Source organism: Ambystoma mexicanum, chromosome 10 (assembly GCF_040938575.1).
Source record: "Ambystoma mexicanum isolate Mex_15411 chromosome 10, UKY_AmexF1_1, whole genome shotgun sequence".
Lineage (NCBI taxonomy): Eukaryota > Metazoa > Chordata > Amphibia > Caudata > Ambystomatidae > Ambystoma > Ambystoma mexicanum.
In genome coordinates this window covers 1,569,058,555-1,569,077,087 of record NC_090932.1, presented here as the reverse complement: position 1 = coordinate 1,569,077,087, position 18,533 = coordinate 1,569,058,555, and the positions used below count along the sequence as shown (strand labels likewise).

The window sequence follows — 18,533 nt, the reverse complement described above, 5'->3', positions numbered from 1 at the left end:
TCTTTCTCAACATCCCACATCCCCTCAGCCATAGCTATTTATTTGCATTTATATAGCACACAAAACATCCCAGAGGCATTGTGGCGCTGTTACATGGAATTGGCTTAGTTACAATTGCACATAGATGTATTTAATTATGCAGAATGTGTTACATGGAGGGTGATAATGCTGCACAGGATTACATAGTGTTTAGCATATTGTTACATAACACATTACATACAGCAGTTTATAGTCTACATACACAATTGGCTCGGCCTGGAGACGTTAGTAGGTTACGTCAGAGGTTTAGGCGAAATGCGAGGTGTGAGGGTTCAGATCTGAGGGCGAGTGTGAGGGCGTTCCATTGCCTGGCAGCGATGAAAGGGAAGCTTACACCCCCTCCTCTGGCTCGCTTAACTATGGGTACCGGCAGCACGTTTGTGTAGGGTGTTCTTGTGGGCCTGGAGGTGGGGGGTATGGCGACTCTCTGAGAAAGGTAGGGCGGACTGTACGATGGATGCATTTGTGCGTAAGGGCAAGTGTTTTGAAGGGGACACGTTTGCAGACGGGCAGCCAGTGGGCTTGTCTGGCTGCGGAGATCTGTTCCCTTTTAGGGATGTCTATGGTGCCGCGCAAGGTGTTGTTTTTGGATGGTTTGAAGTTTGTCAAGTTTTTTAGCCATGGTGCCAGTAAAGAGGACATTGCAATAGTCCAGTTTAGAGCTGATTAAGGCTCTAGCAATAGACGGTTTGCGGTGGAGCGTAATGGCCTGGCAGAGTTTAGCCGTTTTGTGTAGTAGGCTGCAGAGGAGGTGATGACGCTAACTTGTCTGGTCATAGTAAGGTTAGCATCTAGGTAGACTTGAGTGTTTTGACTGCCTGGGAGACTGGGATGGGAGTGTTGTCAATATTGAAGGATGAGTATCGTTTGTCAAGTTTTATCCGCAAGTCGGTGGGACCTAGCAGCAGTAGTTCACTTTTCCCCATTTAGGCAAAGACAGTTTGCAGCCTTCCAGGTGTGGGTGGTGGTGTAAGTGGAGTGGCATCAGCCTCATAGTCACCAGACAGAGGAAGGAGAACTTGAGTATCATCGGCGTAGTTGGTGTACATGATGCAGAGCGAGTTAAGTGTGTTGAAGAGAGGTATGGTAATGTTGTATAGCGTGGGGGACAAGCAGGAGCCCTGAGGGACTCAGCATTGGATGGTGGCTGGTTTCGCAGGTTCTTGGTCAGAGAAGACTTGCATGGCACTGCCTTGGAGGAAGGAGGAGATCCAGGTGAATGCATTGGGGGGAAAAGTAGGCTGAGGAGGAGAGGGGTTTACAGAGTAGCTTGTGATCCACCAAGTCTAAGGTGGCCGAGAGGTCTAGGAGTAGGGTGGGTTTGACTGTCTCTCTGATGTCGTTAATTTGGTGTTTGAGGTCTAGGAGGGCAGTTTTGGTTCTGTGACCAGGACGGAAGCCGGATTGTCGGGAGCCAAGGATGTTGCTAGATTCCAGGAAGTGCTGAACTTGTAGATAGGCTGCCTTGTCCAGGAATAATTTTAGTAGGAATGGCACAGTGGTTATGGGTCTGTAGTTATTAGAGTTGGTCGGGTTGACTGAGGTTTATTTTAGGAGGGGGCGTACCCACGCTTCCTTTAGGCTAGATGTGACAGAGCCTGAGGCAAAGGAGGCATTGATGAATGCCGTGAGGAAGGGTTCAAGCATGTCTGTGCACTCTTTGATGAGGGTGGCAGGGCATATATCCCCTTTGCACATGGATGGTTTGATGTTCTTCATGATCGAGGTGACTTGAGTTTCGTTGATGTCCCTGATTGAGAAGTGTGTCTAGCTTGTGGAGCATGGCTGATTGAATGTCGGTGCACCAGGCTTCCTCTTTGGATATGGCCTGTGGGGTGGGGGAAGGGAGCAGTTGTTTCCAGTTCCCTGAAGATGGCAAAGATTTCTTTGGAATCAGACTTGGTATTAGCGCTTCTTGTGTTGAAAGAGTTGGCCTTGTCCTGAATTATTGCTTTTTTGTATTAATTGGAAAGTTTCTTGAACTCAGGTTTAGCTGAGTCCAATTGGTAGGTTGCCATTTAGATAGGGCTGCACACTTTTTGGAATGCAGTTCAAGGAGGTCTGGCGAAAACCATGTGTTGGAGTGTTTGATAGGTTTGGCTTTGCGGACAGTTAGCGGGGCGATGCCTTAGATTGCTTTAGTAAGGATACTGTTAAAGGAGTGGGTGAGTATATTTGGGTCTTTGGAGAACAGGGCCGTCAAGGCTGGGACTCGAAGGTAGGAGCGAGTCTCTCTTTAGTGAGGAGGTGTGAGCTTTTTGTGGAGGAGTGTGATTTCTGGTATTTGGGAAGAGAGCGGGTGAACTGGATAAGGTGGTGGTCTGTGCATGAGAGGGGAGAGTTAGAAGTGACAACAGGTGGGCAGTTGTGGTGTGCTAACCAATCTAGGGTATGTCCTTGGATGTGTGTGGAATCGGAGACTGAGTGTTTGAAGCCTAATGTTTCCAGAGCCTTAGCGAGGGATTTAGCTGGGGCGTCATTGGAGTCGTGGAGTCCTAGGTTGAGGTTGCCTGCTAGGATAACCTTTGAGGAGGTATTTAGGTTGTCAGAGGTATGTGAGGGTCAAATGGAGCTCCGCAAATGGACCGGGGGGGGTGGTGGGGGGCGTAAACAATGTGTAGTGATATAGTGCAGTTGTGTGAGGGGTTGAGCTTGAGGATTAGGAAGTCGCAGTTACTAGTGACTGTTTCTTCAATCTTTCTGATGGTGATCGGATCTTTGGCTATGAGGCTTACCCCGCCGGTATTACCCAAATTGACCCAAGTCGAATGACCCAATTGATCGTTTCCCCCCGCAGATATGTAACAATTGACCTTCACAATTCGGTCAATTGTGCAATGGTCAATTGTGATTCGAACAATTGTAGTTCGAACAATTCGTATACATCCACCCCGCCCCCTTTGGAGTGAAGGCGGTCTTGTCAGAAGATGGTGTAGCCAATGGGGAGTGCAAGCGCTAGAGCTGGGCCAGATGCTTCATGGAGCCAAGTTTCTGTAATGGCAATGGGGTAGAGGTTGTGAGCAATAATCAGGTTGTGTAGGTCTGAGGCGTGAGTTGGGATGGAGCGTGCGTTTGAGGGCACAGCTAAGGGTGGTGTGTGTGTGGGGGGGAGGGGGTGTGGTATCGGAGTGACAAGCAGTGGCAACCGGATTGTTACATGTTGCCATGGTCTGAGTAGGCATAGTAGTGGCGTTGGTGCATGCAGTAACATCATTACATGTGGATAGAGTAGGCATAGTAGTGGCATTGGGACATGCAGTAACATCATTACCTGTGGGCATAGTGGACAGAGTAGGCATCGAAGTGGCATTGGGGCGTGCAGTAACAGTATGTGGGAATAGTGGACACAGTATGCGGCACGGTGGCCAAAGGGCATGTAAAAAGGGAAGTGACGTCACAAGTGGGTAAACTAGCAGTATAGGTTACCTGCACATGGTTATTGGGTATTATAGGCCTCTTGGTGGATGGACAGTTAACATTAGTGTGCTGGATGGGCGTCCGTGATGTTGGAGTCTGAGTGCGCAAGGGCGTATGCAGAACTGCCTCATTGAAGTTCATGACTCTGAAGCAGAGCCTATCCTAGGTGGGCTGTGGGAACTTAGTGCGTGTTTGTTTAGATCATGAAGGCAAAATTGGAGATGGAACACAAGCGTCAGAAGATTGCACTCTGTGAGGGATAGCCCAGCCTCATGTTTATGTAATGGGCTACCTTCCCAAACCTAGGCAAATGCGATATTCTCAATATGTCCTTGGCTCACCTAGTGGTAACAGTGGTCGAGCAATCAAGGCTTTTAGTGCAGAATACTTGGTAACAGTTTTACTTTGAATAATGGGATGTCTACAAGCGGGTATTGAGAATTTCGACTTTGCATCTTGTTAATGGTATGTAAGGTGTTGATGCAGGTTGCAGTACAATATTTCAGAGAGTAGAATTTCTCTAGGAGCATTCTTAATTTGTGAGAGTACTTGTTGGGGTCAAAGTTCAATCTGGAACTTAGGGTGCCATGTTTGACAGGTATTATACCAGTATGTACCTTAGAACATGTACTGGCACAACAAGTATTTAGAGTCTCCTATGACATATTGAGAGAGATGGGCAGGCTGAGTGGGATAATGGTCCTAGTCCTGCGCGGCCCCTAATGGTAATAATTGGATCCATTGTTAAAAGCAGGGATTGGGTGGGCTTCACATATTTGAGTGGATGCACCCACCAAATTGGAAGCCCAGTTTTGACTCTGTTCCAATACTCCTGTTTAACCAGAGTTTGCACTATTATTTTGTCTCGCCCTGGAACATACCTCAAAGCACAAGACGAATGCCAATCGGAAGACAATTGTGAGGAAGCTTTGCTGCTTCAACTTAACAAGATCCGTGTGATGGCGACGCTCTGCAGTGTCTGCAGATACTGGATTTCACAAAGACAGCGTAAACAGCACATTGTTCTAGAATCCCATAGACCCCTGGATCGGTTAAAAGCCTCAAAGAACCATTTTCCTGAGAGGTCTTGTTGCTCATCCCTACGCAGATCAGTCACAAAGAGGCAAGAGTGTGTGGTATATTGCATCTTAACCACCACATTGCCTTCCTAAGAATTGCTTTTCACTACTCGGACTTGTCAGATCAGATTTTGGCAAATGTAGCCTATGTCCTGAGGTAGGTAGCAGCTTTGGCCGTACATGGCAATATATGTTTCTCACTCACGCTTTTATAAGAACAATGTCTGGCCATTGGACTCTGACTTACTGCATTTACTCCGGTGTTCCTTATCGTGCAGAGTACAGTAGGCCGAACACCAACCTAATCAAGGAAAGGTTCCCGCCAACCAGTTGAGCCCACCATGTGAGGAGATTCCCACATGGAAACATTGCATTGGGGCACCCTGACCCTGAGGGACCTTAGGGTCTCCTTGGAAGCATAGTCAGTATTTGTGTCCATCATGAGGCCACATTAAGGAAAAGGTTGGTATTGGACTATCTGCTGTCCCTTTTAAGGGACCCCTAAACGTTTTGCTTTTACCCCCTTTGGTTTTCAGGATCTCTGAACTCTTTGTTGTCATGGGAAATTCTGCTGAAGTCCACCTGCCACTGCAACTTTTTTTTTGTATATTTCCTTTTGTATCTCAAATGGCTTTCTTGAGAAACTCATTTAGAACTTCTATCACTGTACATTAGTTTTAGAAAGTAGGCTGGTAGCAGCTGTAATTTAGTCTTGCCTTCACCAGAGGTCCAAGCAGATTTGCTGCATGAAAAGCCCAGTGTACCTTGTTAGTAGGCATTGGGGTACAAATGTATTGTTTTAGGTTGTGATTGCTGCCATTTTGTTTTTGGGCTTTCTCCTTGTCTTGGGAAATCATTATGCAGGCCTACAATGGCTGTTGTGCCCACATGGGCCCACTCTGAGCCCTGCCTTGAATATGGTTTGAACTGTTTAAGACAAGTCCCTACCCCAAGACAAGCTGCTACAAATCTTGCGTGAGTGGACCTGAATGTTTAGCAGTTTTTGGGGCCAACCTAATTAGCTGGATGCCAACACCTTTGTTTGGTGCCATGGAGTGTGTGATTGGACCGCTGTTTTGGGCCATCCCATGCTTGTGCGAGTCTTATCTAGTTAAGATCCTGACCCTGCTTCTGTTCCGTCAGATGTTTGCTAGAGTTTAATTTGGCACTGAAAAGCTGCTGCTGCAATTTTGAGATAAATTCTGGCAATACTGGTTGGGCTTGTGTTTCATTACCTTTGCTGCTCCAGTGTGGATTTATGGCTGCTGGATGACCTTTCCGGGCTGTCCTCTTCTTGACTTTAGCCCTCACTGTTTGTTTGCATGGGACTTCCATGCTGAAACCGTCTGTGCTGTTTTACTGCCACTTTCCAGTTTTACCACCTTGGTTTACGAATCTGCCGGGCTCAGAAGGGTATTGTGACTCCCAATACCCTGCCTCTATTGCTCGTTTGGGTCATCCTGCGTAACCTCCACTTTTGTCTTTGTGGGACCCTTGGTTGGCTTCCCCTTTCCTCACCAAGCCATTGACATCTGCTTGGGCTGGTTCCTCCGTCTTCTAGGAGCCATCTTCACCATTGCTTTCACTTCTAGTTGGTGGGTCTCACTCCTGGGAAGACAATGTGTTGTTCTTTTTAGATGTCTAGGTCGTGGTTGTTCCAGGGTTCAATTCCCTAGGTGACCAGATCCCAAAGGATCTGTACTTGCCAGGTTGTTTCAGTGTTCTTGATCAAACTTTTCAGGGACAACCTTGAGTACTTATCTCGGGGCCCTCGATTATTGGGTTATTAGAGATATTCCAGTACTCAAGTAAAACCCCACCACTCTTATTACCTATTATAATATAGCCTAATTGCGTAAGGTAGCCATGTTCTGCATGTAGCATAGTTGTGTAAGGTAGCCATATTTTGCAGTGAGCCTAATTGCGCAAGATAGCCACACTTCACATCTGAACTGTTGGTTTAGGCTAGTTATATTCCCCTGCTGCACTCTGAGATAGAACTGTGCTGCGCCCTACATTTAGCTGTTCCACGCCATAGCTAGTCTGTATTGAATAGTGCTGCGCCCTATAGCTAGGCACTGTGTTCAACTAGGCACTGTGTTCAACTGTTTTGCCAGATAGTTAGCCATTGTGTGTCACATTTAGATAGAATTATAAAGATTAGCCCTGCACAGCACCTCGAATACTAGTATGCAGCTATCCGCCACGATCAATTCGTTCTAGTTGCACACATAATCTGTTGCCGCCTTGCACATCGCAATGACCATTAGAATGCAGTTATCTCCCATGATAAAGCTAACCTAGCTGCACACATACCTAGTGCACACAAGCACTATTTATTTCTCTGACCATTTACACTTACCTGGACTGCGGTCCCCAAGGGCGTTCAACCTACAGCGCGTTGGGACCATACCACTAGGGTACGCCGTGGTTGAAGTTTTCTGCAAGCCCTTTTCCACCGTGTTTTGCCATGGGCACATTGGCCTGAATCCTGCTGCACTTCTAATCTCTTCATTGCTCTAGGTCTTGATCCTGGTACTGGATGGAGCGTTTCCTGTGGTATCCTTGGGGATGGCATACTGTGCTCTTCACACCTGTGGGATGGAACTAGAACTTCTCTTCTTTTTTCCCACAACCGCACTGTGCCTACTCATATATTAATTAATGTGCTCACAGCCAACAAAGGCTTTGCATATAAAAAACATCACCTGTTTATTCCTATGGGTAACTTCTAAACTTACCTGGGACTCTCCTAACGTGTTTTGAAGGTACTTGCCAGTCTCTGGACAATATTTCTGCCCCCCTCTTGTGTCCCTGGTGTTTAAGGCCAAAGACTAAACTACATATCCAATGAAAGGTACCTGCTATAATTCGACTCTTACATTACACTTGTGTGTAGGAAAAATGCCCCGTCCCCCTCCCCCTCCCTCTTTAGATCCTACACTTACTGTTAGGTGAGCATGTGTTGTATTAATACCAGGTCTTAGAAGTTTAGGAATCCCTGTGACTGTGTGTAGGGTTGGCACATGGGTCCTGGTTATTACTGTATTAGTTGGAGTTTTTATTATTTAGAGTTCTCCTTTTCTTCCCCACCCTCTGTCGTCAGATATTGGACTTGCATTTTAGGGTCAGGAGTGATTTGGATCTTGACTGACTTTTACTGTTTTTAACATGCGCTATATACTTACTATGTTATGCTTAACCTGTGGTACTCCTTTTATCTTAGAGATTCTGTGTACTTTTAATAACGTGTACAATTTTCAGTATACCATTGTGGTTTTTCTCTGGTTAACTGTCCATGAATTGTACTTTATTACCAGCCTTCCTGTCTCCATTGATTTACATCTGACTGCTCTGCCACAGCTAGCTCATTAAAGAGTCTGATCTTACCTTTGTTGAGAAAGGGAGTTGTAACTTTAGGTTAGAAGTTTACACAGTTTTTTTCCAGTGGGTTGTGTGTAAATCTGCCTATCAATTGGGTAAATCAAAAGTGCTTCCATTCTTACGTTCGGCTCTCAAATTACCTTTTTGGGCATTGGTTAAAGGTCAACCCCTTTTGAAACATTGAATCTCACGATTGTCTCCTCTGTCTGGATGCGCTACGACAAATCGACAGACAATTAGGAAGAGTTACCACTAGTTGTACTAGAAGCATGTGAAAAATGGTTGCTTTGCATACCAACATCTCTTTACAAGAAAAATGTAAAGTGAATTACCTGGAGGAGTATGCATACAAGGGGGACGCTATGATGTAGTTTATTTAAGAGGCCTCACCCTGTTGCCTTGCTCAGGCTACTAAACATTTGAATCTATCCACTGCTGAAAAAGGTCACTGGCCTCTAACCCCATTTCTCGAAATCTTCAATACGTTTAGCTGCTATTCACCCCCTTCCCTGGTCAAGCAATCTATATAAGCATTTAAAATCCAATCGGCACATTCAGGAATCTAATTATAGCTGCAAGTTTGGATTAAGGCACCATGCTTTCATTTTTCGGGATCATTGTCCGAGCAAGCTGGATGAGCTACACTAGTAATGCTTTGTTTCCCTTTGCTATGCCACTAGTATTAAATGCTATAATATTTATGGATGTACCAGGTATTCCTAGTATGATGAAGGGGAATACTGCCAAAGATGACCATGAAACCTGTACGAGAAGGACCACAGAGACAAAGGCCAGATCACAGGTTTTTAGCTTCTTATCAGTGAGCAAATGGCGTCCATTGCGGTAAAATGGCTACAACCTCTAAAAACGCAAATGCTTCTGCCAGCTTGTAACATTTTGGCTCTGTCTGGGTGAGGAAACTCACTCGGGCATATTATGGGGTACTTTTGCAGTACCCCTGTGGTCGACCAGGCAGCACATATAAAAAATAATATTGAGGCTTTGGTCAAATACGTACATTACCCAAAAATAGGCCTGGCACCTACAAATCCCGCAAAAGCATGAGGGGGGCACCAAGTTAAAAGATTTTCCTCATCATTGTCTGATCAAACATCCAACATAATTAGATAGAATGTAAGAATTTACTGAACTAAAACTGTGGCTTTGGCAACACTTGCCTGACTTGTAATTCCAAAGATATGTCTTGTATTATTTTTCTCTCGTTTCCTGATAGTGTCATGATCTCCAACTGTCTTTTTTTCTGCCAGTTGTCCGTTGAAAACATTGCAAAAATGTGAGGTCGCTCTGGAGAAGCTAAAGAATGACATGGCTGTGGTGAGTGCCAGCTTTTCATGGAACGCCATTGTTCAGTATCGGCGAAATGGATTTTAAGTGTCAGCCTCTCTAATTGGATCATTGGTCATCGCTGATCAGCCACAAATGGCAGTATAGTTTACCAGCCAGGGGCAGAACTCCTTGACACGTCTCATTAACTCATTATTTAAGCAAAAAAGATATGCCCTATGATCCTCTACAGACACATTCTCCCTGCAGCCTTTCATCAAGGTGCAACTGCAGTGTCCTCACCAGATGAAGGCACAAGGTGGCACTTTCTGTATGCACATTCTCTTGTGTGCTTGGCATGTTCATTTAAACACAGCATCCCTTCAAACAGCTGCTGAGAACAGTAGTGCACTGCTTAGTCGACAGTTGCAGATATGCGTCTGGACATTAAGGGACCCTTGTGTTTACTGAATTTATTAAGATGTATATTAAAGTGTGGCTCCTTCAGAGTTCTTGGCCCTCCTTATAAGTTTACCGGCACCTTTTTTCAGACTGGCCAACTACAAGTCTGCCGGTAGGGGCTGTGAACTACCGTCAGGCCTGACGTGTCGGTAGTTCTGGCCCCTAACGGCGGGTTTTTTCTGGAGCACTGGCACCATTACTAACGCTGCCTGGTGCTAGGGTTTCCACGGGAATGGAGAAGTTACCGTCCCTGCGCCGCCCGTAATATCACAGTAACACCGGAATATTGAGCGGTGGAAACGGTAAGGAGAGTCTGCCGGTAACTCGCCTGTAGCAGCAGCGGGTCCAGCAGACTTGTAATTAGAGCCATTGTCTGCCTTGTGGACTGCCTGCTTACACATATCCTCCCCACAGCAGACTTGGCCTGCATTCTCTGAGTAACTAGCAGACTTCCAAGCATTTGCATGATCTGTTCAGGGTGCTGCCCTTTTTTCATGCAGGGATGTAACTGCAACACTAGAAGGGGGTTTTAGATGTATTTGTGCAAATGATTTCCAGAATAGCCTAATGTGAGGGTTTATGTATTCACAACAGCACTGGAATTTGTGACAAAGTGACCTTGTGGTCATTGTCCCATTTACCTGGGCACAAAGGTTTCTCCTTTTGCAACTGTCTATCCGTTGACATCAATGGGACCCCCAGCTATTTGCTATGACTTTAACTCTACCTGATCTTTGTAGGCAAGTCAAGTCTTTTTGCTTCACATCCCTTGCTCAACGCACCTAATTTGGAGGCACTGACCAATGCAGGTGAACTCTATCCCCTGTGTCAGATTCCTGTATTCTTTTAGCATAGCACATATCACCTTCAAGTGAAGTGCTGCAGGGGTGGGTACTGTGTATCTTTTTATTTATCATTGGTAACCTTTTTCTTACCTTGTTGATGTCTCCAAAAGGGGTTGGTGGCAGCAGAGTAGACCCTACGGTTTTTCCGGTGCACTTGCTTGCATGTTTAGTTTTATTTACACAATAATGCCAATTTAAATACCATGTTTCCAGAATGGGCCTACCATGTGGTTTTCACCCAGTCCTTTTGCCATTGTGTTATGTGGCCTTCTTCCTGCCTTCTCAGGACACGAGATGTCATATAAGGCATGTACATTTGTTGGATTCAGCTTCGATTCCTGGGCAAAGTGCGGTTATGTGCGACCTGGCCAGATATGGTGTATGGGACTGTTGTGTCCCAATCCACATTCTATCCTGGGAATGTCTTCTGCTGGACAGTAGTGAGGGTTGAGGCTGTTCATTAGACAGCCCTTACCTGTTTGAATGTTGCACACCCTAAGAATTTCAGCCACTGCAGTCAAGGCCACTGGGCCACCTGAAACTGGACCAGTGGCAGAAGTGGCCAACCAATTCTAGGGTTAATCAATCAGAAGATCAGAGTTTACATGCAAGCCTGCGTGCCGGTTTTCTTGCCCCCGCCCCCTCCCACAATAGGCAATGTAAGGGCGTAAAGTCCACTTCCTAGCTCTCCCTTGGCTGGTTGTGATTTGGCCAAGTGGAGTTCTGGCTAAGGATACCCTCTACTCCCTCCCTCTCTGAGTAAAATCTAGTGTGGTGGGGGGGCGTGGCTAGAAGGCCATGTGAGCATACGTGCTCTTGGAGGAGCTCCTGTCGATCCTGAAGTCATCCGGATAAAAGGTGCAGATGCAATAGCCCTATAGGAAATATAGGCGCAAGCTTATGAATACGTTGTGCACAGATGCTGAAAGTTTGGAGCCCACACGACTAAAGGAACATCAGTAAGGAGCATGTGAAGTTCCCGAGACGAAGACCCGAACAAAGGAAAATGGCGTATGTTCCAACACAAAGGAACAACAAGTAAAAGTGGAAGCGGCGCCCGAGGTATGAACGGCTGCAGCGTAGGCTGGGCAACAAGAAGACATACCCCCGGCGCGACACGGATGAGCATATTGTGCTCTGGACGGCCGTAATTGCAGTGCCATTAGAAGCCGGAGGCCGCGCAATCAAGAGGGATGGCCGGCGCTAGGACCGCATCGGCGGTGTGACGAGAGCGGCCGGACCTCACGGCCCGAACAAAGTAGCGCTCCAGGCATCCGGGGGCTAAATGGGGCGAGCAATAGGCCCCAGCCCGACGGCGGACCTCTGGGAACCAAGGCCTGCAGTGCCGTATTGTGAAGCGCCTGCCAACGAGCATTGCTGCTCTGGGGGCACGTTTATTCGGAGTGGAGCCCGGCGGATACAGAGGGCAGCATTCAGGTGCGCCGCGTACCGGAATACACGGATGGCCTGATGACTGGTGTTGAGACCGTGTAGGGGTGGGGGGGGTAACAGGCAGCTGGACCCTGCGGCCCGAACGTAGGAGCGGCTTTGGCATCCCATAGCGGCATGGGGAGCGAGGAGCATTCTGATTGTTAGTTACACGTCCGGGGCTGCGGAGACAGTAGCCTGCTGAGGAGCGTTGAACAGTGGCACAGCGGACCCGCCATATGATCGGTAAAGCGGGAAACGAAGCTGGAGGCCATTTGAACAACTGAAACTTGTTTCTCAGGAGATCAGAGAGGTGAGCTCATAAAACTGTGCTCCGCTAGTGCTTCCCTCACCTAGACTAGTCAGCCGGGTCCTTAACAAAGGGCTCCTAACACTGCTCTACCCCACGGTGGAACTGAGAGTATTATGGCCAGTGGATTGGCACAAACTGGGAGCAGATCCTGAACGAAGAGGGGTGCTGTGGGTACTATGGGCACAGATTGATACTCTGAGACAAATATCACAAACGTCTACAACTACCTAGCGTGCACGACGCGGAGAGTGCGGGCATAAAGAGTGAGACACATGCAGGCTACATACGGAGAGCTGGAGAACCTGTTCGGGCCCGCAGCCTGCCTGGACACACGGTGCCTGGTCTAGATGGCTCCCAGTGTGGGCGGGTGCCGGATTGGAGTGCAGTCTTACATTCCTACGTGGGAGGACACAACCCACTCCTGCAGCTCATAAGTTGCTCTAAGACTCCCTTTGTGTGGCTTGTCTGGGCCCAGGCGATAATAGCTATCTAACCCTGCTGAGGCTGGCTAGCGGGAAGGCTCGCCTACAGTTCTGTGGCACGAGGCCATGTCCAGCAAACCTCTGAGAACGAAAGGCAAGCAACCCACGTTAGACGAATACGCCAGAACATCACCGGCCCAGAAGGAGCCAAGAGTAAAGACAAAACCCCGGCTGGAAGCGCAGTCACCATGGGCACTAATCAAGAGATCCTTGCTGCGATCGCAGACCTGAAAGTGGCTTGGGAGACCAAAATGGGACTGGCTATGACTGAACTGAAAGCAGCACTGGAGCTTAAAGTTGGTGCAGTGCAAGAGGAAGTGAACCTTCTCCGGCAAGATGTCAGGTCGCTGGCGGAACGCACAGAGAATTTGGAAAAAGAGGTGGGCCCGAACACAGCAGACTGTACAACTCACAAAGCAGACCTTCACGCCCTAGTACAACGCGTGGGCACCCTAGAAAGTAGGGCGGAAGAGGTGGAGGGTCGCGCCAGAAGGAACAACATCTGCATTGTTGGCTTGCCGGAGGAAGCTGAGGGACCCAACCCTACTGAGTTCATTGAATCAATGCTACTGCAGGAGATAACTGGCGGAGTGTTATCCCAGGGGTTCGTTCCAGTGGAAAGAGCGCACATGGCCCTGACGATGCCGCCGCCCCCGGGTACTCCCCTCTCCCTCCCCCTAGACCAGTGATTGCCAAGATCTTGAACTATCGAGACCGGGAAAGGATCCTTCAACATTTTCGGAAGGGCGGTACAATACAAAGAGGAACGGCAAATATAACCGCATACCCAGATTATACCCTGTTGGTACAACGCAGCCGCATGAACTTTGGGACTGTGAAGAGAAGATTGCACGAAGCAGGCCACAAGTATATGTTGCTCTACCCGGCGAAGCTGAAGGTGTTCCACAAAAACAGAACCTATGTGGTGGCTCGACATGCAAAGCTGCCCTCAGGAATCGGGCATCCAGACAGGAGAAGGTGATGGAAGAGTTAAGTAAGCTGTGTCTGCTGCACCGAGGGGGTCGCAGCCTAAGACTATGGGACTTGATTATTGTGCAAGATGTAGCTCATGAGCGGGCAGGATCAGGTTATAATTGGGTATGATTCGTGAGCACTGAGACAACTAACACAATAAGGGGGCCTCGCAGAGCCAGTCCTCCTACCGCCACTTAGAGTAGCTTAGTTAGGTTACTGGTACTCCAGTGACACCCTGCCGGGCTTCTGTCCTCGGCATACCAAGGCAGAACCAAACGCGGGATCGCCTGAGAACCTGTTGCGGTTGGGAAGGGTGGGGGGAGGGATGGGTTGGAGTGTGGGGGTTTGAAGTTGGGAAGTGGGAGGAAGGAGTGTTTTTTTGGGAGGGAAGGGGTAACCAGCCAAAATGTGAATCTTAGTAGGCGGGAGGAGGGGCGGAGATGGAGGGCGGTATATTGTATGCATGGCCTCGGGGTGCCTTAGAGTGGTTACCTGGAACGTCAGGGGCCTCAACAGCTATTTGAAGCGTAATATGGTGATGATGTACCTGAAAAGGATGAAGATTGATATAGCATTATTGCAGGAGACCCACCTCACCAGGGAGAAATTGGAGGTGGTCAAAAGGAAGTGGAGGGGGGAGCATGGCGGGAGCCACATATTCGGCCTACGCCAGAGGAGTTATCACTTGGGTGGCACGCACGTATCTTTTCAGCTGCTTCAGGCTACGGGAGACCCGGAAGGCAGAATGATCGTTATGAGGGGGATGTTGGAAAACCGGGGAGTGTGTATTGTAAAGTTATATGCCCCCAACCAAGATACAGCGGCTTACTTTCGACCTTGTATGGCCAAATTAGGTGGCGGGGATCCTGTGGGGCGGAGACTTTAATTGTGTTTTTAATCCTGAAATTGACAGATCAGACAGTAAGCTAGACAAACCCACCCCGGCTGCAAAGGTGTTACAGGCCCACCTGAGAGACTTCGACCTAGTTGATGTCTGGAGGCAGCTGCACCCAGCAGTTAGGCAATACTTGCACTATGCAGCACCACACGACCTGCACACAAAGCTGGACTTTGTGTTCGCCGCTACAGAGATGGTGGAAGAGATGAGAAGCGTGGAATATAAGGCCAGGGTGCTCTCGTACCCCTCCCCCCTGGTCCTGGAGTGGCGACGCCAACCTCCTAGGGCGCGTATTCCTACTTGGAAGCTCAGAGCCGAGGCTCTGCAGGACCCGGGATTCCGGAAGGATTTAAGGGAGGCGATCACAGAGTACTTCGAGATCAATACTGGCAGTGTTTGATCTGTGGGAACCGTTTGGGAGGCATTTAAAGTGGTATTGCGGGGGGTTGCTATATCGAAATCTAGAGGGCTCCAGGGGGTATAGAGCGGGAGCTGCGGGGAATGGAGGAGGCGTTGGAGGACATTATGCGTAGGGGAGGCACCTCTAGCAAAGAGGGGGGTCAGGATGAGACAGCTACAACAAGCTAGTGGTGAACTCTGGGACAGGTTATGTAAAATAAGCTATAAGAAATATGTAGACACAGCATATCGGGGGAGACAAGCCGGGCAGGTTGCTGGCCTGGCTATATAAGAGCGAGGCACTGTTGGGGAGAATTCTCTCTTTAGGCTGAATTTCCTAACCTAGTGAGCAGCTTTGCTGGATTTCTGGAGTTTGTTTTTTTTCTCCTACAAAGAGTGAGCCTCTTTTTCTCCCACTCTTGGACATGATTTATGGTGTTCCTTTGACCTTTAATGTGTTTTATGGGCTATGGGGTCCTTTACTCCATAGGGTCTCATGTGTTTTTACTATGTGTTACACAGCACCCTCCGTGCACTGACACAGTGGTGCCATAGTGACACCCCACCATGGACTCCATACCCTGGGACTGACTACTGTCTCCCAGGGCATGTAAAGTCACCATTGGCTTTACTAGTCCCAAATTATTAACAGAAACAGGTACAAACCATCATATTGTGGACGTACTGGTCGGGCCAATTCGATTGCCCCGGGTCTGTTAGTCGAGGGGGCACGTCTCCGTCCCCCCTGATCGAGTTTTGGCTGGTGGCAGTGGATACTACTTTTTATATTCGACCGCAAATATATCCCCATGGCATTTTCCCATTGTTCGAGGCTACCAACTTTAATTATTTAATTCTCATAGCCTCGAACATACCGCCGGTTTATTTATTAATTCGCCGGTTGGTATTTTTTGCCAGGACTCGATTCTAAAATGGCGTTTATGTTCTCTTCTGTGACTCCAACCCAAGTCGAGCCCGTTGTTCCACTTTTTGGCGGGCCTCTCCACAGAAGCCCTCCAAAGTGGTGCCACTCTGTCTGGGTACCACAGGGGGTGTGGGAGGGGGTTTAGGCACCCTGGACTGAGTTACTTTGGTAACTCAAGTCGCACTCTTGTGTGATTGGCCCAAGTGGTGAGCCGGCCGGCTCACCACTTAGCGTGTTTGATTGACAGCTAGGCTGAGTGAATGGGGGTGTGCTGCATAAAAGCAGGGCTTTGGGGACTGGAACTTCAGAAATCGCCACAGGACCTGAGAATCCGACGAGGGAGAAGCTGAGCCGACCTACCACGACGACGACACCGGTGGAGCCCTGCGGAACGGACTCGCCACTTCCCGACGACAGAGAAGATCTCCCGGCTAGAGAGGCTTCTTCCCCTGACTGGTGGCCACAACCAGTTTACAACCAGTTTACCTTCTTTTCCTCGCATCCCAGGAAGTCTTGTGGTTGAATCGCCTGTGCGGCAACCGGATAGCCACTTACCACTGGACCGCGAATAACAGGACCGCTCCTTTTACCTGAGAACTCCGCAGCTTGTTTCTTCCCTGGCAGTGCAACGGACTCCTGTCTTCCTCCCCGACGAGATCCTCTCTTCCCCCGGACGAAGCACTGACTTGCATCCGCTGCCAGCAACAACTGCCCCCGCTGGAGTATTCTCACCACTTTAAGGTACCGTGTCCACCAGGCCTCCCTTTCTAAAGATTGCTATAAGGTAATAATAATCCCTTAACCTTCTGGACTGGGCTGGCCGCCTCGACCATCTTACTGGTCCCTTTCTTTGGTCCAACTCTTTCTGAACATTTTCAAGACTTTTGTGCACTTCAACCGTGTGACCTTGGACACATTTCGTTCTGATCCACTTAAAGTGGATCCAGCCTTCTGAACTCTAACTTCACGGTTTTACTTTGCCTTCCTCTCTTGTTGTATCCTTGTGAAAGTGTTGGGAACTGTTTCAAATTATACTGTGCTTTTCTCTCCCTTTTGAAAACGAATTATTAGAGTGCCATCTGCGTTAAGCGCTCACCCTGTCTGAAAATAAGTGGGGCTTTACTTAAGAATTGTCTAATATTCTTTTAAGAGTGTATATCTTTTAGTGACCTTGTTTTTGAACTGCTTAACATTAGTGCCTGTGTGTTTTACTAGATGTGGTTTTAAATAAATAATTATATCTTTTACACCAAGCTCTGGTCAGTGTTTACTTGTTCTACTGTGTTCTGTTGACCTATTGTGAATACTCTGTACACTGCCCGACTCTTCTTGAGGGAAGTCTGACTGCTCAGCCACAGCTACCAAGTGAATCTGTGTGGTGCAGACTGCTACCAAGTGGGTTTACTGCCAAACACCTGTAGTCTTAAATCTTTTGCAGTGGTCCCAGAGGGAACTGCACAGGTTTCTGCCTAACGGGCACCACGGCCGGTGATCAGGGAAATTAAAGGGGAGGGAGGCCGGATCCCCAGGAGGGAGTGAATGAAGATTTCCTGGGATACTATAAACGCCTCTATGAGGACCCTGGCGGATCGAGGGACCATGAAATCCTGGAAACGCTGGAGGATGTAGGCCTGCCCACCTTAGATGATTTAGAACGGGCAGACCTGGATGCCCCAATTACAATAGAAGAACTTGAGCTAGTGATTCAGCACCTGCCCACCTATAAGGCTCCTGGGTCAGATGGGCTCCCTAGCGAATTCTACAAAACCTACAAGCAGGAGCTGCTTCCCCCGTTGCTGGCTATGTTTAATGAGGCATACGAGCACGGCAGATTGCCAGAGTCACTACGAGAGGCGGTCATCATTCCGCTTTTACAGGCTGGGTAAGCCTAGCACGGACTGTGGGTCATACAGACCCCTATCATGCTTAACCAGGACAGCAAAATCCTTACGGCCGTGCTGGCAAACAGGCTTAAGTGAGTCATTGGTAAACTGATACATCCTGATCAAACAGGCTACGTCCCTGGTAGGAACATAACTGATAACCACAGGAGATTGCATCATATTATTGATCAAACAAAGGAGGACCCAGGTGAACTAGCGATTGTTTCATTGGAAGCGGTCAAGGACTTCAATTCAGTAAGATGGCCCTGTCTGGTGGCGACTCTGGGAGGCTATGGAATGGGGCCGGGGTACCTCAGGTGGGTGAAAATGTTATACAGCTCTCCAATTGCTAGGGTTAAAACAGGCGCTACTATATCAGATAAATGGCAATTTAGCTGGGGCACTAGACAGGGTTCACCTTGGTCGCCCATGTTCTATATATACTAGCGTTGGAACCATTGGCCGTCTGTCTGAGACAACAATACGAGGAGATGGGGATCCGCACTGCGGGTGGTCCGCATCTTGTTTCATTATATGCCGACGATATACTATTGTATTTGCGCTTCCCAGAAGAGAACATACAATACATTCTGGAGGTGATGGAGCAATATGCCGCCCTCTCCGGCCTAGCGGTTAACCCCAAGAAATCTAGCATGTTCCCCCTGGGGAGATACAGATTTGTCCTACCCAGGGGCTTGTCGACATTACCAATACCCTGGC

The 18,533-nt window shown here is 48.3% G+C and overlaps 1 protein-coding gene across 2 annotated transcripts in view; it reads left to right on the top strand.

Annotated features, from left to right (window-relative positions):
* The window catches only part of MED15 (mediator complex subunit 15), a 672,261-nt gene that overhangs the window by 565,952 nt on the left and 87,776 nt on the right, over positions 1–18,533 (top strand). For both annotated transcript variants that reach the window (XM_069619881.1, XM_069619882.1), the window contains exon 13: positions 9,188–9,254. In XM_069619881.1, the coding sequence (XP_069475982.1) occupies positions 9,188–9,254 (67 nt within the window). The remainder of the gene's footprint in view (positions 1–9,187; positions 9,255–18,533) is intronic.